This window comes from Pempheris klunzingeri, chromosome 2, assembly GCF_042242105.1.
Source record: "Pempheris klunzingeri isolate RE-2024b chromosome 2, fPemKlu1.hap1, whole genome shotgun sequence".
Taxonomy (NCBI): Eukaryota; Metazoa; Chordata; class Actinopteri; order Acropomatiformes; family Pempheridae; genus Pempheris; species Pempheris klunzingeri.
Genome location: NC_092013.1, coordinates 31,254,015 through 31,275,473, shown reverse-complemented (window position 1 = coordinate 31,275,473; position 21,459 = coordinate 31,254,015). Strand labels below are relative to the sequence as shown.

General features: G+C 42.3%; 1 protein-coding gene across 1 annotated transcript in view; it reads right to left on the bottom strand.

Moving 5' to 3' along the window:
- Positions 1-21,459, bottom strand: part of itpr1b (inositol 1,4,5-trisphosphate receptor, type 1b) — a 75,573-nt gene that overhangs the window by 4,512 nt on the left and 49,602 nt on the right. Inside the window, exons 42-54 of the mRNA XM_070840588.1 lie at positions 20,927-21,037; positions 20,262-20,357; positions 20,056-20,190; positions 19,478-19,585; positions 18,775-18,967; positions 15,833-15,955; positions 7,608-7,783; positions 6,947-7,111; positions 5,784-5,973; positions 5,426-5,518; positions 4,383-4,531; positions 2,855-3,020; positions 1,818-1,978 (exon numbers count right to left, since the gene is read on the bottom strand). Coding sequence (XP_070696689.1) covers positions 1,818-1,978; positions 2,855-3,020; positions 4,383-4,531; positions 5,426-5,518; positions 5,784-5,973; positions 6,947-7,111; positions 7,608-7,783; positions 15,833-15,955; positions 18,775-18,967; positions 19,478-19,585; positions 20,056-20,190; positions 20,262-20,357; positions 20,927-21,037 — 1,866 coding nt within the window. The remainder of the gene's footprint in view (positions 1-1,817; positions 1,979-2,854; positions 3,021-4,382; positions 4,532-5,425; positions 5,519-5,783; positions 5,974-6,946; positions 7,112-7,607; positions 7,784-15,832; positions 15,956-18,774; positions 18,968-19,477; positions 19,586-20,055; positions 20,191-20,261; positions 20,358-20,926; positions 21,038-21,459) is intronic.

Below are 21,459 nucleotides of genomic sequence, written 5' to 3'. Positions count from 1 at the left end.
AAATAAATCGAAACAGGGTTGGTTAGAAACAGATGAAGACACTGGGCTGACAAATGATGTTTACGATGCAAATCACTGTTAAATTCTGTGAGATGCGTCTGAAATAAACTACACGAAATACAACTGTCATTGTGAGAAACAACAGAGAAAGGACATGGCCTCAAACAGCGCGCATTTAGTTTATTATATTAGAAACACGTCAGAAAAACGTCTGTTGATAAGGCAGCACAGGAGGTATATGTAAGATAAAATACATAAACACGATGTCTGACTGTGATATTACTGACGTGTTTGACATTGTGTTTCTGCCGTCTCGTCTCTATGACCATCAAATAAAACCAAAAGATAATATTACCATTTTTTGAATGAAATGAACAACAAATAGTGCTGAAACCTGACTCAATTTAAAGACGCACTATGATCTCCATGAATGAATGAATGTGTTTCGTGGACAGTGCAGTCTTTGTAGACAGCAGCACAAGGGGGCCAACAGGAAACACTTGCATGTGAAGCTAAAGGATGACTGGGTCAGCTGACAGGTCATCGGGTTCTTTCACACCATGTGCCCTGCTCAACCTGCCGGTCAGAGCACCCCCTCGTCAGACTCATGGAGGCTCAGCGGGGGGTGAGGTTAATGGGAGGGAGGATGGGGGTTAATCCCAAATCAGGTGGTTTGTCACAAGAGTGCAACAGATCAAGACAGAGGGCAGCGAAGTGGGCTAAACGGCATCTAATGAGAAACTGTGTCAGACAGTGACAGCAGCATAAGTGCGTCAGGAAAGCAGCCACTTCAGAAGACGGGGCTTTCCTCTGTCTGCTTTCTGATGCTCACAGGCAACGACTTCCATGTAACCACCAAAACAATCAATTTTCTCTCTGCTTCTCATTTTTAAAGGCACATTTCCACCCAGTTCATCTGGGTCAATCAGTGTGAAAAAAGAAAAGCCAGATTGAACGTGCATGTGTGTATCTGATGTAAAAATTTTAAATAAATATCAGTTTCAATTGTGCTGTCTGAAGTCATGTTTTAGAATTCATCACGGAAAAAGAAAAACTCAAGTAGAATACACAATATGTATATTATACACACGTCAGTGTCAGAAACTGACCGAATCAGGACATAGAATAGAATGGAATGCATAATAACTGTATAATAAAGTAAACTATTGGCTTTTCCAGAAAGCATGCGGCTACGTCCGGGTCTGCCTAAGTGCCTATCATGAGGCAATATGCAAGGCGAGACCTGAGTGTGTGTCTGTGTGTGTGTTTAATGATTAAAGCCAAGCACGGCTGCTTTGGGGGATTAACACATTTTATGCCAATGGCAGACTCTGTCTGAAAGTTAATTCACAAAGCTGCCTGATGTGATAATACTTTGGAAGGATTCAAGGTCACGGAGGCAGAGGTTACATAATGCAGTCCTGGTAATCTGGGCCAGATTGTAAAATATTGGAAAATATAGCCCATCACCAGTGCAGGGAAACAAAAAGGCTGCAGTAATCCACTGTGTCCAGAGCCATGTAAAGCTGAAGGCTGGAGTCACAGGCCTACAGTGTGAAGACAGAATGTTAACCTCATTAATTATTATTAGTACTTCTGCATGTGGAGTCTCTGAGGTACATCAGTCACTGCCTGCAGTGGCAAACAGAGCTGAATTTGAAGGGATGGGAGTGTGAATTGAGGAAAATTGAGGACTGTTCACAGCAATTAGATTTCATTCACTCCAAATATGACCCACTTTTAGCTTTCCTTCGATAGGAGCCGTGGAGTAGATTTGAAGGTTGTGATCGAATGTCAGACGTGAAAATCCTCCTTACCCTGATCATTTCGGCCACGTAGCTCTCAGGCCCAGTGTACTCTGTGGAGTCCTTCACCTTCACCAGGACAATGAAGAACAAGTAGTGCCACATGTTGTGCTCAACTTTGATGTGTTCTTCGAAGGTAACCGTCTTATTGTCAAACTTGTCTCTCTCCAAACCTAAGAATGACAGGATACACACACACACCCAAATAAGCACAGTGCACTCTTTTCTTTGGAGCAGTGAAGGAAAATATGGCATAACCATTCTTGTGACCTTAATGAGAAAGACTGAAAAAAAGAAGAGGAAAGGGGTCACGATGGAACGGGCAGATCCAACGTCAGAGGGCAGATTTGCTAAAAATGTTCAGATACTTGTCACAACAAAGCCCTGTAATCGACTGACATTACTGCTATGCTTTTGCCAAAGAAGAACGAGGCCAGAGCAGACAGACGACTGGTCACATGAAATGCCGATACATGACTGGCTGAGGCTGGCATCTGACTGAGTGCAGAGTCTAACATGGTCAAGGCCCATATGGCAACAGAAGATGTGCTCCTCTTCCACAGCAGCACCTGCCATGACTAACCCCTTCATTCTGGGAAGAGGAGGCGTCTCGTTGTTTATACTACCCAGAAAAACAGCCCCCATTTTGCACAGAGCTCTAATGCGAAGCTGCAACACAGCAATCACACGCTCAGAGCAGAGCAGGCTCAAAGCAGACCACTCCTCTGATTTCTCTTCATTTCATCATGGTCTGCAACCTTAGCATTCACACCTACTGATCACATGACTGATTCTATAGAGCAGTGTGTGACTGCAGCTTAGACCCGGAAAAGTATTTCTGCTGTATTTAGTTCTAAGAAGGTAGTACGACTATGTCACAGTGCTGATGGGAAAAAGACCGGAAAAGATGTAACAAAGGTCATGAGTCACACTCCCCTGATGCTACTGAAACACTGCGCCTGTTTGAACTGCTCAGTAGGCAGAATCACTCAAATGTGATCACGACAACTATTGAAAATGTGTGACAACATCTTCACTCAATTCCTCACCACAAATAAAACATGTCGTCTTTAGGATTTCTTCTTTTTTCTGCTTCTCACTCCTCAGGTCAGCAAATGTATCGATGATGACACCAAAGATGAGGTTGAGGACAATAATGATGACCATGAAGAAGAAGAGCAGGTCGTAGATCACCCTGGCTGCGAAAAGGGGCTCCTGTTGATGCCAAACAGGGAAAAACGGTAAGAACAAGCCCTGGGAATAGACATATCAACAGTGAACTAATACTAATCTAGTATTAATAATTGTCCATTCTCTACTTTGTGTTCTCTAATGGTCACGAATGTGCGACTTGACTAAAAACCACTTATAGGACTTGTTTTCTTTACAATGTTTGAGACGTGGCTGCTTGTCCAAATTCATATAATAAAAAATCACAAACTGAAACTACATTAAAAGCCAGATGTCTAGATGTTACTGTCATTTTAGGTGAGTAAATTTAGTAATATGGACCGGAGATTGGAGGTTACAGGCTCACACCTTCATATACAGCAAAATTGTACACATGTATACTGAGAAGAGAATCTTAGATGCCTTTATAGTACAACTTCACAATAACCCTTACGCAGGATTAACAAATGGTTTGTACTTAGTTTATTAATTAGGTTGTTAATGCTTTATAAATCATTGATAAACTGTTACAACACACTAGATAAACAGGGCACCAGTGGCCTGCTGCTTGCCACATAGTGAGCCTGCATTTATGTATGAAAACTGTGCTACAATTGTTTATTAATGAAATAAGTCTAATCAACCTAATTAATAACCCAATTATACATTTCTCAGTCCTTTGCTGGGGTCGTCTAATTGTGGTCCCACATATCCTGTCCAGATATCAGCTGTCAGCTTTTACTTAAACCTAGAAAAGAAAAGTTGTGTTTATGTAAATATGCGTCCCGTTTCTATCTCATTTTACTACTGTCACTGCTAACACACTGGAGTGACTCATTGTGCATGCAGGGCACTACCAAGCTGTACAGCAGCCGTGTGTGTGTGTGTGTGTCAGAGACACCTGAGGGAGAGGATAAGTGTATATGAGTCATGGCCTCATTGTATGGGTCAATCTGCAGCACATGTTGTGGTAGAGCACAAGCTTCTCTGCATCCTGGAGGAGTACCATTAACGCTTTTTCTGGTATGTTGAAAATGCTCTGCTGGTAGGTCACAGAGGTTGCCACTGTGCACTTACTGTAGCCTTCAACAGTTGGCTTTTTGACATGGAATTGGCTAACCATTCTATTTTAGAGTTAAATCATGGCCTCATTAAAACATTTCATTTTTCAGATGTCTATCAGTTTTCTCCATCCACTTTGATAACAAAATGTAGTACACATCAAACATGCTTGCACAATCCCCTACCACAAAGATTACATTAAGTTGAATTCAATCAGAGCGTAAGATTGTAGCAAGTCATCATTTTGGAAATGTAATGTGTATGTGCTGCCTTTTACACTCTTAAAAAGGCTTCCCTCCTCAAGTGTGATTTATTCTTCTTGTTGCGTTCCTGTGCTGTTTGTACCTCTTTGGATGGCTTCCGCAGGACGTCGCCAACACCTCCTCCACTCCTGAGGCCGTGACTCAATACTGTCACAATGCACATGAGCAGGGAGTCGCACGCTCGCTCCTTGTCCTCTATCACCACCGCTGACGGCTGGACAGTGAGGGAAGCTATGAAGACACACCAGTACTGTCAGATTTTATGAATGTAAAGCTTTGTCTGCTCTGTCAGATGCATTCTTACTACCAGTCAACAAGGCTTTAAAGCTAAATCCACAAAGAAGAGATGTCACTGAGACAACGGCTACCCTAAAAATAAAGGACTTAAGGACAGTCCGTATGCATCTGAAACCTCATTTCATTGTCTGCTATTGGTTTGTTGTGAATTACAGGTCTTTAAGGGCACAACAAGATTGGGAATTTCCTAAACTATGCACACAAAATCAAGTCACCAGACTACCATCATTAGCCAGCATGGTGGTAATAGATAGGGAAGCCTAGACAAGGTCAGGTTTGAGGATTCGACATGGTTGGCTGCTCAATTTCAAGGAGGTTAGGGTTATCTATTCATCTTTGTTAGGAGGCTTTTCCCATTAAGGTCAGCAGGTTTGCAGGAACTCGTATGCAGTGAGATGCTCTCTGCGCAACTGCTGAGTGAACCCATCGCCCTGCTTGTACCTGATGGTAATTAATCCCTGACCTTTCAACCCAGGGGCCCCTTCCCCTGAAGCGCACAAGGAGTCTTAACCCCACCATTTCACAAAGATCCCTGAAAGCTCCCAGTTCGCCCAGCCAGGTTTAATCCATGACCACCCCACTGCCCAGATTTAGAGCTCATGGGATGAATCTCCTCAGGCTGAGTCAGACCTTCACATACTGACACATACAAGCCTGCTCTGAGACAGACACACAGACTGAGGCACATGGTCACACACAAACACCTCAGAGAGGCATGCATGCACAAACACGTACATTCAAACACTTCAACCCTGTTGGCCCTCCCCCTGCACTCACTCACATACACACACAGTTACACAAAGTTACCTTCCTCTTTTTTCAACGTACCATCCATCACAGCCTCAGTAGAACAGTTCTCCCCATTTTCTTTCTGACACACTCCAGAAGAGAAGAACTCTCCCACCATACTGGCTCCATGGTCTGTTCAGTGGGGAAAACAAGACATTATGCCACAATTCTTTTTTCACCATTAATATTCATGCCATATCCCTTAACTGCACTGATCAATGGTGATGCTAAAAGCTAGGTAACCAGAGTCATAAGAAAAGCAAGCTCATCTATATACTTTTAACTGGACAGGGTGAAGACAACCAATGTGTCTGTATTTGTCTTAGTGTCTTGACTGATTGGGTCAGGGAGGGCAAGTTTGTCCCACAGGGGATAAGAACTTTGTACTTCAATGTACCTAGTGTTTTGTTGGGTATCCTGTCGACAGCCAAAATGAAATCGTCTTTGAAGAAGATGTAGCCCACAATGGAGAAGAGGTAGACAAGGATAAGAGCCAGTACTGCTGTCAGAACAATGGAGCGGCCGTTGCGGGTCACACTCTTTATGACATTCAGCAAGGTCTCTTCTCGGTAAACCAGATCGAAGAGCTGGAGGAAGAGGAAGGATGCAGAAATGGGTGCACAATATGTGTGTGGAAATTGTGCAGCAAAACACATTTGTGCTTGGATCATTGTCTTTATTTGATTCTCCTTGCCAACATAATTTAACCACGAGTGAGGGGTCAGGTTGTGCTTGGCAGAGAATAAGTACACCTTTAGCAACAATCACACTGTATCCAAAGCCTCTCATTTCTCTCTGTGTTACAAAATAAACTAGAAAGGTGCACTCTGAAAAGTGCATGCCGGGTGATCTCTACTGAATGTAACCATAACCTAACCTAACCATAACTTAACCTAACCCACAGCTATAACCACTTTGAGCTGTACTACATATTTATTATCTAATGTTGTATTTTTTGCATTGGTCCCCGTGTTTGTGTGTTTAGAGCTGTAGACTCAAATCTTTAACATGTTGTATAATTGTTTCAGAACCATTGAAGACACTGGTGAAGATAACAGACACATGGATTTGTTCATAGGGTATTGTGTGTAACTTTAGTGGATCAGAATGTATCAGGTATGTTATTAATCTGCAGATGTTCACAAACAGACCAAACTCCTCTGTGGACGTCAGTTTCTGAGCTACAAAGGCCACAAAGTGTCCTGAACAGAAGAGCTGAGGCTGTTTTCATCTGTGATGTCGGACTGAAGCAGGTGATGATGACCTGCAGCTCAGACCAGCTGGTTCAGAGGAGCGAGGAGTCAGATGTCAGTGACAGGACTAAACGGGGAATAAAACAGGTTTTTCAAATATACAACTATGAGAGGTGGCTCTGCACTCAGACATGATCCTCTCCAGGCTTACACTGGACGGAGATAATTAACAATGCAGAATTGGACACTATGCCATCTTTATTTTTATTCTGCACATGTTGGACGTTGTTGTCAGTATACCACTGCCTAGGGTGTCTGTGTCCATCTGTCTAGATGTGCATTTATGGGTCAGGGTGTGCTCACGTACCAACAGGCTGTAAAAGAAGACATGGACGAAAACCCCCAGGCCGCAGATAATCAGGTAGAGCAGGTGGTAGAGGAACTCCACATCCATGATCATAGCTTTGTAACCACGTGTGAAGGTTCCACGGTTCCCAACGAAGCTCATCAGGAAGATGACCTTATTACATAACTGAAGAACATGGACAGTGCGAGACAGCAGTCATGTCATCACATTATGAAGGGACAACTTACATAGCAGTAGCAGTATCTTTGGGAAAGGATTTTAACATGCTTTTATTGTTCAAACCACTAAAAATAAAGTGGATGTGGATGACAGCCAGCCTGGTGCATCAACACCTACCAGCAGTGAGTGACACTTCAATTAGCAGCTGTAACGCTCCCTCAACTGTCAAACTAAAGAGTCCACAAGTCCACTCCAATGTGAAATCTGGCTAACCATTTGACGTTGCTACTATGAGCCTGTGTTCCTGCACTGTGTCTGCGTACATGGGCCTGTGCCAACCAGTTTCCTGTTTACTTGGTGTTTGGCATGTGACTGGGCCTTTAGCAGAGGCAAAGTCCAGTCAACCATCTACTGGGCAATAAAGCAAATCTCAATGTGATGCTACTCAAGTTCTGTACAAATGATCATCGCCTGTCTGAACACTGAACTCATGAACTCTTACATTGAAACCCCCTAGCAGGAGCAGTGTGGGCTCCAGGCCCACAGAGAAGATCAGGCGCAGGATGGTGGAAGCAATGAGCGCCCGGATCCCGTGAGGCTGAGGCAAGATGATGACTATAGCCAGAGAAACCAGCATGGCCATCCACAGCAGAGCAGACAGGTGCGGCTCCAGAGTGCCTGAGGGTGAAGGAGGGGACATCAGGCAGAGGTGTGAATGAACTATGTTTTACTGGGGGCTCTGCGTGTTACCAGGACCAACATATCCCCCACTGCTTTCATCAGCCCACTTGTACTCCGTATACCAACAGTTCTTTGCCTCTGTGTGTGTGTGTGTGTTTGTCTTTACACAAAAGCATTCAACATCGTCGTTGTAGGTCAGCAAAGCATTATCACAAGCTCACCAGGCATGAGCTCAGTGCCAAGTCCTGACCAGCATGTAACAGAGCGGCTGCATGTCTTTGTTAATGTTAATCTAATTCTTCTGTGTTAACACACAAATGCATTTATCCACTTGGAATGGTCACTCAGGTTTTCTCTTCACTGAGGCACCAACAACACACTCTGAATGTTCCCCTCATCCCCTCCCTTCTAAGGCCTCCTCCTTCGCGCCTCTCTGTGTACTGATCACATGACAGGTACTTGTTACATAACCCCGGTAGGCTAAAAATACACTTGGCACCACCTAAATTCATGAGGGATGGTCCTGTGTATGGCATCGTAACAGGCTGCCTGGGCACTTGGACTTGGCAGCCACCCCAGACTGAGCAGCTTGTACGTCACACACCTACAGTCTCAGCCATTCATCTCTCAGACTTGCTTACTCTGCAGCTAATAGAAGATAGAGAGACTGACCTTTACATTAAACCGCTTACACTTCATCACGATGGATTCACCACACAGCCTGATGTTTGCTACATAATTAAAATTGAGATTTTATTTTACATGTGTAAGTTTCTCTTATTGTTTGCAGTGTCAGAGCTGTAGCTCCGGTGTCCGTTTCTCCTTGCAGGGTCACTTTTGAGCAGTGTCTTTGATTGGTGGATGCTCTGGCACTTTGACTATTACTGGTCAAGGCTTAACTAACTGCATACAAACAGCTCTCTGACTGGAAGCATAGCATTAACCCACAGAGGGTTTGCAGCCTGGAGTTAATCAGGTTTTTTTTCTAGGACTTCAGCACATCTGGTCACTACAGGGAAATGTTCCAAACCACAGTTTCACTTCAAATAAACCACCTAGAGGAAACATCCATTCGCAGACATGTGAGTGACGTGTGCAGCTGGTAAAATAATGTTTTAAGTTTAAGCCGAAGTCTGCACAATCAGCGCATTAAGCATACCTTTACAGCTAAAGAAGTGTCTCAATGTCAACCTGCAGTGAATGCTTGTCATGGCCACATACAGCTCACTCAAGTAGTTCAGTTTATGCAAGGTTTACAAGAAGTTGGCTTGAATATTAACAAGGGATTTCTGAGCTCATATAAATCCAGGACACAGTGATATATATATATATATATATATATATATATATATATATATGTATGTGTGTGTATGTGTGTGTGTGTGTGTGTGTAGACGTTAAACATTCACCATTGAGCAATTTAACAGTGGCTGAGATTTTTTTTCTGCTCACTTGATAACTGGCTTTAGTTTGAAGCCGACACCAGCGTGTCCTGGAATGAACTGCTAAACTCTCAGAATACCATTGGCTCTGAAAACCACACAGAGTTTCAAGAGCTGAGCTAAAAGCCTCTTTTTGTCTCTTCTATACTGCTGTGAGGAAGTTCAAACAAAAGGGACCTCGCCGTTTGACCCCAGACTGAACAATTGAAAGTCTATGCGAATCACAATGTGCGTTTTCTCTCTGCTACTCTGCAGTTGAACAATGAAGCGGCTTTTCACATCCCCTTAAACATTGCCCTCAAGGAGAACTGAGGGAAAAAAGGAAAGGAATAAGAGACAGCAAAGCAAACAGAAAACTGAAAGTGCATGTAAACACATGTTAAGGTCTGTCACTTATTCATTTGGTTTGTGAAAAGCCTCCTGTTACGCAGGAATTATTTTCAAGCAGACATCCCTTGGAATGACCGCTTTATCTCTGAAATAATCTGTCGTAACCCGTGACCCAACACCAGAGCAGACTTTCCCAACCTTAAATCTTTACACTGAGGCCACATGACATGACCAGAGGTTAATACGGTCCAGGGAACAAGGTCAAACATGTAGATCCCACAAAGGAACTCAATCACCTCAATTCTTTTTCCTTTTGGAATTTCTGGTGAAACAGTTTTTTTAAGCCAAGAACTTAGTTTTCTATTGCGTACACTTAGTTTTGGAGAGTTGTTTAACTCCATGTTCTTTATACAAAAAATACTTAAATGCTTCAGGGTTGACACATTTTTGAAAATGTTTTCTTGCTGTATGATGAAATCCAAATGTCACTGATATTTCAGAGTTGACCACAGATAAGAGCCAATTAATTGATTAAAAAATAGATTTTCTGTGTTCTCAGATTTGGATTTTCAGTTAGGTTATGTAGTCTGATGCTGTGTACAAATCATATGGGACAGAGGGTAGAAGGCTTCCATGTTTACGATTTACAAACGTCCATGCCCCAGCATAGCCTTAAAATAGCCTTCTCTACATTATAGAGTAGCTCTGACCTCCAGAGAAATATAACCAGGTGTAAATTTCTGGAGGAAAGGGTTTGCTGACACTGGGTGAGAGGCGGGGTATAATCGGCCGTCAATCACAGGGCCAGCACACATAAGCCCCTTTTCCATCGCAGGAACTTTTCTCATTTACCCGGGATTTTGAAAAACCTCGGCGTGTTTCCACCAAAATTACCCGGGGAAAAAAACTTTCCCTCAAACCCAAATATTCCAAGAAAAAGTACCTAGTAGGGGCATAGGCCTTTTCAGATTGTTCCAGATTGTTGTTGATTGCGGTGGAAAAGCAAACCACACAGATTACCAGGAATTCTTTTACCCAGGTAAATAAATTCCTGCTGTGAGGCAACAGCGCAAACCACTGTTGGCTACATTTGGGGTGCATGTGTATGTGCAATAGTTGGACATCGCGCGTACCACTTTCGGAGACCTAACGTTTCCATATGCTTCCATTCATGAACCAAGCTCACAAACACTGGCCTATCACTAGGAACTGTAGGATTGAGCCGTACAGCTTGGACAGCCCCTTTCTGTGCCATGGGAACTGCCATGGTTTCCCCGACAGCATCTACATCATTGCCAGAAACCACACTCCAGCAATCTGGAGTCACCAGATTAACTGCTACACTCTCCTCCTGAAGGTGCTCAAGGGTGAGGAACAAGGAGAACTGAGGCAAAGCATAGAGAGACCTCAGAAGGAGTCCACTCCCAATGGAGGAACGTCCCAGTCGCTCATGGAGAACCAGAGCATTTTCTCATGAGGTCAACAGATCCTCTCCGCTCTCCCCCAAACCTGTCCACAATGTTGGAATAAATGTGGGCTTCAGCCTCCACCCGTTTTGAGTTTATTTGTTCTGGATACCATTTGCTATGTATTTAAACATCATTATTAGAGCAAGGGAGATGCTGATATGATACAAGTCAGAGTTGACTCATTCAGTTAAAATGAAAGTAGAATCCCATATTTGGCTGAAAATCAACAAAGAGATTCATTGTGCTGAGCAACGTGTCTATGTGTGTGCAATCTACATACCACCATCAGAATCCCCCTACTACAACCCTGATGTTTTTCTGTTCTTGAGGGGAAATTAAGCATTATAAAACCATGGGACATGTTTTGATCTATGAGGACTTGAACGCCAAAACAGGGGAAAGAGCCGATACTATGAACACCAAAGGAGACCAACACTTACATGGAGTGACCTGCTTCCCCTTCCCTCTCCCTGACTGGCCAACTAGAGATGGCTTTAACAAGCTGACTAATAGCCCAGCTCCTACAGCTCTGCCGTCCACTGGCACTGAGACTCTCTGGACAGTTCCATTTATAGTTCAGCTCTTGGCAATAGCACAGCAAACTTTTTCATCACAGATCTAGACCCGATGTCTCTCAAGGACTTCAGTCAGCCCCCTCACACCTCTCTGGGACCACAGCAGGATCATCGTCTATTTGAAAAGGTCTCAGTGTGACTATGAGGCCCGAGACCCTGTCACCTGTACTAACCCCACTGCTATGTAATGCCCAGGGGTATGAGTGGGGGTATCAGTGAACTTTGTAAAGCACTGTGAGACAACTCTGTTGTGATATTGGGCTATACAAATAAATTGAATTAACAATTGAATTGAGTGGGTGAAGTGGCAAAAGGCACTTTCTTTACAATCAACAAATACATGGTTTAAATTATTCATTTCTGTCTGGAACATTTTCCTATGATAGTTTCAATCCATAAAATTTTTCACTATTTGGCTTTAATATCTCATTTGAACCCCTCCAAACAAAAATTTGAGCAAAGAAAGAATAAAAAATGGAAGGAAAACATTAGGAAAGATATCAAATGAAAAACCAGACCCAGATAACCAGAGCATTGTCATTATGATGACATTCTGAAATAACACAAATCCCTAAAAACACAAACAGAACAACAACACAGGAGGCAGTTCTATGAAACTGAGGAACCCACCCTGGAAGTCCACCCAGTTGAGTGATTCATTGGCAATCCTTGATGGCATTACTTGGATATATCGCTTCAGTTAACTATATTGAAATATTACAAAAAAAAATTAATGACCAATACAGTATATAGACTAAGTGTAAGACTCTGGAGGCTGTGATTAAAAAAAACACACAAAAAAAAAACAGTCGAGTACCCAGTAACAGAACAAGAACTATCAGAAATCATCCAATCTCTGAAAACAAAAAGATGATCAAATACTCAGATCATTAACTCAAACTGACTTTACTCAATATAGTCCTATCAGTAGGCACTTTTCCAGACACATGCAACAAAAGTTTAATAACCCCAATGGTTTTGCATAAATGACAAATTGGATTATTGTTAAATTCCCAAACAACAGAGCACATATTCACCCCCCACACTCTGCTTGATCAAAAATTAAACATAAAGAAAAGAAAGGTCTATGCCTGAATGCTTGGTTTCAGAAAAGCCTTTGACTCCATCTGGCACGAAGTTCCGTCTCTACAGACTACTTGAAAATGGAACTGGGAGTAAACCACCAACAACAACAACGGATTTGGACATGTAAACAAAAAGTAAAGGTGCTGCAAAGATTGGAGACTAACAGCCTTCTCCTCCCAACGGCAGAGGAATGAGGCAGGGCCGAAACCTCAGCCTAGTCCTCTTCAGTCTATACATCAATGAATTCGCAAACCAATGAGAGAAGTCCAGGCTCGGGGCCTCACCCTGAACAATACAGAGATCAGAGCTCTCCTCTGCGCAGACAACCTAGTGCAGCAGCACCTTAAATCCTGAAAAAATAAGAGAGAATGATCCTCCAACACTATAAAATTACAACATACAAAAAACTACACATAACATGGCCTCAACATCACATTCAAAGGAAGACTGTCTCAGAACAATGCAACAATTTCCAAACCACTAACACGTCCCTGACTGTCTCAGGACAATGCAACATGTCCCAGACATCTCAGTACGAGCCCCACGTGTCCCAGAACACCTAAGGACAACAACACCAAGCCATTCAGACCAAACCAAACCAAACGAAAAATACATACATTACATACTACAAAGAATCAACCAAACACAGAGCAATGTTATCTGGCCCTCAAAAGAAACTACACATTAGCAAATTATCTGAGTGCCAGCTAAGAAAAGCCTTGACGATGTCTGGACTCAGTGAACACAGCTTAGCTATAGAGAGAGCTGGGCAGTGTTGGCTGCCAGAGGAGGACAGACTAACTCTGGGTTAGGATAAGGGTAAACCCTCTAGGGTTAGGGTTAGCCCTCTACCCTAACCCTAAGCCTGCTCCTGTGACAGACAGGGTTAGGGTTAGTCAGAGCTTCACCACCTCACCTCATGTCCCAAATACCAGGCTCTGACAAATGACCACTTCCCACATATCATAAAAATACACTCTGAATGTGAAAACATAACAGACAGAGACATATTCACTGGGGGAAATGTGCAACTGTGAAAGCATTGGAGGAAAATGTCTCATCTCCTGTGATAAGCTGAGAAACACAAACACTTTATTTTTAATAGATCAGTCAGCCTGGTCGGTAGGCTCATAAATTATCGGCTCTATTAAAACATGACTGATGGGAATCATTTAATCATCAGACTTACCATGATAACCTGGTCACATATTGGTATACATGTAATATTGTTCTTTCACTGCTGTCAGACATAAATAAATCCCCAACAATGACAAGATCAAGCACATTGTTACTCATTTGTTTTTCTCCTGTGCAATACTTGCAATATACATGTCCTGTGCAATACACACGTATCTATTTTATATTTTTCCTAGATTTGTATTTATCTTTATATTCGTTATGTCCCTTTTTTTTGCAGTACTTCTGTCACTGACACTTTATTTCTGCACCTTGTCTCTTGACTCACTGAAACAAGTGAATTTCCCCAGTGTGGGATAAAGAGATAAAAATGTCTCTTATCTTATTTCTTATCTCTTAATCCTGTAAAGAATTATTATTATGAATATGATTATCATTGTTGTTGTTTTCTTGATTAGACTAGATGTCATCTTTCTTTGTGTTTGTGCTTTGGCGAGACATTATAAATGGCATGCCAATAAAGCATATTGAACTAAATTGAACTGAGAGAGAGGGAGAGCTGCAAACCGTGAACAGCTGTTTCTCTCTTTAGGTGGCACAGGTTTAGGTTAGGTTTAGCCGTAGCAGGGATCATCTACAGGCAAGTACATATGACAAAATAGCTTTTAATTTCGTTACTTTTTAAGAGGAATTAATCATTCAATGAGTTGTGAGGGTAAAAACCAACAAATTTGAGCAGGTCTGTATCTGACACCCCCCAGTCAGTAGCAGGGTATTAAGTTTCCTAGAGGTGGAGATTCTGTCCATTAAAAGGAGACCATAGAATTTACGCAAGTCTGTATGCACACACGCACCTACCTAATTACCAGAAGTGACACATACAGAGAAGATGACCACTCAAGTCACAACCAGTGTGACAATGAGACTAGAAATCTGATAACATGTTAAGTCATGTGTTAGTGTCAAGCTCAGGAAAGGTACAGTATCAACAAATAGGCCAGGACCTAACTAAGAACAAATTCATCTTGGTCTTAAGTGACAGCGCTGTAGTTCAAGATCCAAACCTTCAACTAGGATCAGATTCTCATCACAACTCCTCTTGGTGTGAAACTTACTTTGGTTAGAGGGGTGTGAGGCGACACCCAAACCACAGGCACAAGAGCACGTGGTGTTCTGTAAAGTCTTGTACACATGTATTTCTAACCCAAACACTAATACTCTGTCTCACCGTATGTGATGTGATCACGTGCCAACTGCTATAAATACACATATGTTTGGCAGGATGCGAACACTCAGACCACGTCTGGAGGTGTTCAAGGAACCAGGTGTCTAGAGGGAAGCACATGTTGTCCAGGCTGACCTTCTGAACTTGGATTTTTAGTTTTTTAAGCTGGTTTAAAGTAGATCTGAAGCTGTTGTCAGAGCAAAGAGTCCTTCAATGTGTACTCTATCAATTAAAGATTGTGCTCCTTTAACATTGGTTGGATCATAATTAAACACCTACAAAGGGTTACCCAAAATGCAACTCAGCCACCAATACTTTGGCTACAAATTCTGATGTTTTACACTAGTAGCGGCTAATACCGATACTTCGCTTCTTTCTAGCTCAACAACCCTGATTTTTTCACTGTCAAACATCACTTGAGGACAGAGCTTGCAAAGCTCCTTCTGGAGCCACGAAAGGATTTTTACCTGGTAGCAAGGAGCTGCACCTCGAAAGCGTAACATTATTTCTCCAAACCCTAAAATAGAGAGCATCAAGCCATAGCTCAATTTCTTTTGTTGTTGACCTTTGTTTGTGGTAACGAACAGTATGCACTAGATGCCTCCTGCCCCATCCCTGGCCTTGCCTGAGCAGTAAATATTTGTGCCACTCACTCCCATTTCTTTGTTATTTATTGTGTTACACATACACACAAACACAAGATCACAATCAGCATCCCATTAAACTACTGTGCTGGTGTTGTTTGTGTTAAAGGAAGTTGGAAGTTTAAAAGGTGAACTGACCTCCACGGACACCCTCCAGGGGGTAGAAGAAGGCTACAAGCAGGTTCATGAGCACAGCCAGGTTGAAGGAGATGCTGCTCCAGAAAGACATGTTCCTGGAGCACCAGTACAGGATGGGCTGAGCTGGAGGATGGGTTATTGAAGCAAGTTAACACAGAGCACTATACAGCAGAGAGAGCTCGGCAGCATCCTAACATCATGTAGACATCTCTACATTAACAGTGCAATCACCAATCAAAGTTGACTTATTGAAGCATTGAATTATTACACAGAACACTTTAGTTCACAGTAGAAAATAAAACACACAGTAACTGATCAGTGTTTCACACCAAGGAGGAACAAACTGCTTCAAATTTGTGCTATTAATGAAATGTCCAATGAAGTGAGACGGAAGCTGAGACAGAGGTGAGGATGTAGATACCCCAGATTAATAAGCATTCTTCCATGCATGGTGTGAAATAAATAATCAAATAATAATATTCAAATCAACATTGGAGTCCTTTCAGTGATTTGAGAAATTTGCAACATTTGGGGTGAAACACATGAATCAAACAGAATCAGAAAGGCCTGTGTGGTTTCAAGTGCCAACACTGTAAAGAGCTAAAAACTTCAATCTATTCAAGCACACAAAAAGAACAATAGTCATGCACCTCTCACATACTCTAAAATGTCTACTTTTAGGAGAGTTAACACATGCACGTGCGGACGCTGTGGCCAATGCTATTTTGAGCCTAAGTGTTCATTTGAAAAGTAGAACTGGGTGGGGACTTTCAGCAGCAGAAGTCGCTGTATTTGTGACGAGTGGTTAGCACCAGTGGAGCATGGTGGTCTCTAGCTGTGCCGATACCTTCCGTTAGGAAAGAGCTGGTTGTCGTCACGTGTTATCACATTATAGCCAGGCCATCAACCTGTCGGCCTGACTGTGGACCACAACATGATCCTAAACCAGAAGCGGACAGAACCAGCCAGGGCGTCAACAGCCCTGTTGAAAGGGAAACTCAGGGTAGAGGAAACTGTGTTTTAGATCAACATGGCTGCTTATTTTCAAATGAAGAGGAGTGAGAATCCTCTTGAAAATCCCGCACATTATTTTCTCTGGATGGGCTGTGAACAGCTTCACCTGTCTTGAATTGCTGTCCCTGATCTGCCACAAGCAGATGTGGAGCTCTCCTGTGTCTCCTGTGTAATCCCTTTAAGGTGGGACAGAGGTAGAGTATCGTGTGAACTCAGTCATCACATGTCACATCCATCTTTCCTGGCCCTGTACACTACTCCGTTTTTGCTCCTGATATCTGATGCAGGTACACAAAACAATTAAAGACTGTGGATCAGACATCTCACACTCTTTCAGAGTTAAATCCTGCTGCTAGAAAATGTTCTTTTACCTTTGATGGATAGAAAGTTCCATAAGAAAATATACAGACAAACACAATGCAGGAACCATGTGGAAATTCCAAGGTAAAGAGCATTTTGGGAATGGGCTCAGAGAAAAATGCAACAATTTGCACACTCAGCTGAACTACTGTGTTTATCATCCACAACATCACACTCACAGAGCTGACATCACTCTCTCTCTTGACTGGAAAACACCAATTTACATTTTTATAGAGCATATTTTGACATTCCATCTTAGCCTTTAATTAACTTAAGATATATCCTTATAGAAATAAGTATTTAAAAAAAGTGTCTTATCAAGGTTTACATGCTCTCTCCAATTCCATCCCTCCAGGGTTCAGAGTTCAGGGAGCAGACTACATCCCCTTTCACACATGGAATATTTCTGGCTTCAGTTATCAGAGTCTTTATTTACAATTTATTATGGAGGAGAAACAATATGTGTGTGTTGAGCTCGTTTGTGGATATGTATGACCATTACAGATAGATTTATTCGAATATTTTTTTTTCCAGCTTGCTGAGGTTGATGATACTGCCGTGAATAGTAACCATTTGGAGAAGAAGAACTGATAAGGGTCAGGGTTAGGGTTAGCACACTTGTCCCACAATAGAAATTATCCAAGCACCCAGAATATGTTGGCGTTATTTGGCTATTTAAAGACGTTTCCATTGTAATATCAGAAACAGGATTTCTTTAGTGGCCGAGGCCTTTTAGGTTCTTACTGTGCTGCATGTTATTGGCTGTATGCAATGCCAAAGCTCCAGAGGGGAATTTTTTTTCTCCAGTTCCTGCACACAAATCCCTGAAAAAGTGGTGTTTAAAAAGCTGAATAACTTGCTGACAATTAACTACTGTTCTGATGTCAGGATTTACCACAACACTTTCTGTCAAGTGGATTCATGCTCAGTCAGTGAAGACGCCAACAAGAGTTGTCTCCGAGTGTCATTCTTTGTATTACTGGATCTCAGAGCTGCATTCAACATGGTCGACCACAACATATTAGTAGACCGGCCTATGAGCTGGGTGGGACTTCCTGGTACAGTATTAAACTGGCATTAATCCTACTGGAAGGACAGGGACAACTTTACAGGCCTATCGAAAAGGTCAGACAGCTACAGTTGCATCAAATCATTTCTATCTTACACTGCACTTATTCTTGTCATGTTATACTTGTCTTATTCTATTTTGGCTCGTTTTATTGTCTAGTGTAATGTCCTTTTATAGTGCTTTTCTTTTGCCCATTGTAAAGTGCTTTTAATGTTTTCTCTTAAGCAAATTGAAATGCCTTGTTGGAATGTGCTTTACAAATAAACTTGCCTTGCCTTGCCTAGCCTAGCCTCACACGTGATGTCAACATGCCAGATTAACCTAATATTTATGGAGCGTCTGTACAACAGAGGCTTGAGTATCTGCCTCCCATTCAGGGGGCTTAAAGGCCTGGAGGGATGCCAGAGGACAACATGTAAAACAGGACCTAGGAGATCAAGAGTTGAGGAGAAAGACGTACAAGGAACTGTGTTTGTGTTACCAGTAGCCTCTTGAGTACCTCGCAGCTTCTTCTGCCAGTTCATCTCATTAAAGAGGTCTTCAGATCGCAGGAAGAAGTCATTAATCTTGCTGCCTTGCTCATCCCGCTCTGTGGTGTAGTAGACACGCAGCTTGGACTCTTGGGTGAGAAACTCACAGATGTTGGGCACAGGAAAGACGATCTGCTCCATGGTGCGATCCAGTCGAACAATCTGGACACAACCACAGAGGCAGTCACCAAATCGCAGACAGCCTACATCTGGACCCTACACTGTCTTCTCTCAGGCCAAATGCTTATAGCTCATTGATTCATTTGAACTTGTTACTGTCACAAACGATACTATGCCCTTACCATGTGCATGAGCACTGTTACCAATCAACATTCCTTTTTTCGCATTGAGTGCATGCAGAAAAATGTGCAAGCATGCCAAAGGTGCTTGCCATTCTGTCAAGGTACACCATGTGCCTCAAATGCAGGCCAAGAAAAACACCATCACATGCCTCTAGTCAACTGTGATGCAAAAAACATGTTGCACTGCTTTGCAGCCAACACAGACGTCTTGTTAGAGATGTCAGATAGTGGAAATAGTAGTAGACAGTGTAATAGTAATAGCAATAGTGAAATTGTGGGAATGTATAAGAGTGAAACGTAACAATAAAATACCAAAATGACAGTAGCCGATCCAAAATGACAAAGTGTGGACATAGACCTAACAGCTGACCTCAATCTGAGCTGTGTGTTTGGCGTAGAACTCCAGGGCCTCGTCTCCCTCTCCGTATGTGCCCCCTGGCTTCAACATAGCTTGCAGTTCCTTGTTGTGACGGGCCAACTGAAATGACAACAAACACCATCAAATCAATGGTAAACAGATCAATGGCAGGTAATCATTACAAAGACTGTTTCTGTTACTATCATCAGACCAGTTTACCAATGCTGTGTACACATGCTAACTTAGTATGGAGTGCAATCCTGAGCCAGCATTTCCGGTATTTAACAGAGCAGGCTATGTATTTATTCTTCCCATCCATCCAACCACAAGGCTGCAGGATGTGGACTGACAGTGGGTGTCGTTAACCTAAATGAAGCTCTGAACAGACACCCTGCTGCGCAGCACACAGCCTGCACACTGAAAAACAGGAGATGAGTAGAGGATAGCGGGTATCGCGTGTTTAGCAGCCACAGGAAACGACACAGACAAGCAGTAAGTAACAGTGAGGCCTCTGCAGTGCCACATGATGCAGTACACAGCCAATGGCTTCATTATGTTCACGCTTATTTTACTGAGAGTTGGTGGCTTACTTGATGTGCCAGGATGTAGATATTATGACCAACATTGCGTGGAGATGCAGAGTGCTCCTCCTCGCCATCTTCACCCTCCTGCGGCTCCTCCACCTCTATCTCCCCCTGCATGTAGGCCTTTTTGATCACTTCCACCTGCAAGAATATGGACTGTCAGGTAACACCCATTGTATAATGTCTGATGATTTGGATGGTATCATACGCACCAGCTCTTTAGGCCTCATGTTGTACAGTATCCTCTCTGCATTCTCGCTGTCATGGCGACTCTCCATTATGGCAAGAAGAAGCTTGGAGGCATTGTTCTATGAAAAGATGAGAGCTGACTCTGTTTTGGCCGTTATCTGTACTTTATGGTTCATTTTCTCTACCTGACCACTCTGTTCAAATCCAAATGTGAATATTCTTAGTTTGCCATGTGTCAGTGTCAGTGTAAACTTTATGAGGAGGTATTCGAGTCAATGGTGTTTCAGGATTTTAATCAGTCAGTGAACGACTTGATTCCTGTAATGATTTCACTTAAAGTTATGTAGCCAAGTGGTTCATAACAGTGGGGTAAACTGTGATCGCATTCACTACATGTGAGGCTGCGATGAATGATGCTTCTCTAAAGCTACTGATTCATTTCTCCCTCTGATCGCCATGTATGATGTTTATCATGTATGATGTTTATCTTTTAAAACTCACTAAAGTTCACACCAATCAAACTCTCTTGTGTGTTTCACAGAAATCTCTCACTGTGATGCCATGTGCAGATTCCACAGGAATAACAAACATTATACCATCATGACTAATGTCTCTGCTACGTAACACTAAATCTGCTCTGAAGTGCAGGTTCCTCTTCAAAAGCACTGAACCAACCATTAGCACTCACTTTGAGTTCCAGCACCAGATCCATCCTCTTCTTGCCAAGGGGGTTGATGTCATTGAGGATAAGAGCGATGATGATGTCAATGCCGTTACATTCGTGAGTGGCTATGCAGTTCTGAAATGATTAGTGAAGGTGTCACCAATTTCTGCCAGAAGCAACATTATTACTGAGCCGATAAACAGACTAGCACTCAAAAACAACTAAATATAATATGTAATTTTTCCTGATAGTGCTGTAGTTTTGTTGACATCTAAAAAAACAGTACAGCAAGCTATCATTTTGGCTTTTGATCAGAAAACAAGTTTATAATCTATTGACATGGCTTTGGATGAGCTTTAGTAAGAACACGTATGCATGCTAGCACCAGTCAGCGGGCCAGATATTTGCCATCAAAGTCCAAAATACTACATGATAAATCTTGAGAAAGATCTTTATTTTCTATATAATCTATATCTATATCTATATCTATATCTAGATAGATAGATAGATAGATAGATAGATAGATAGATATAAATATCTATCTATATATATATATA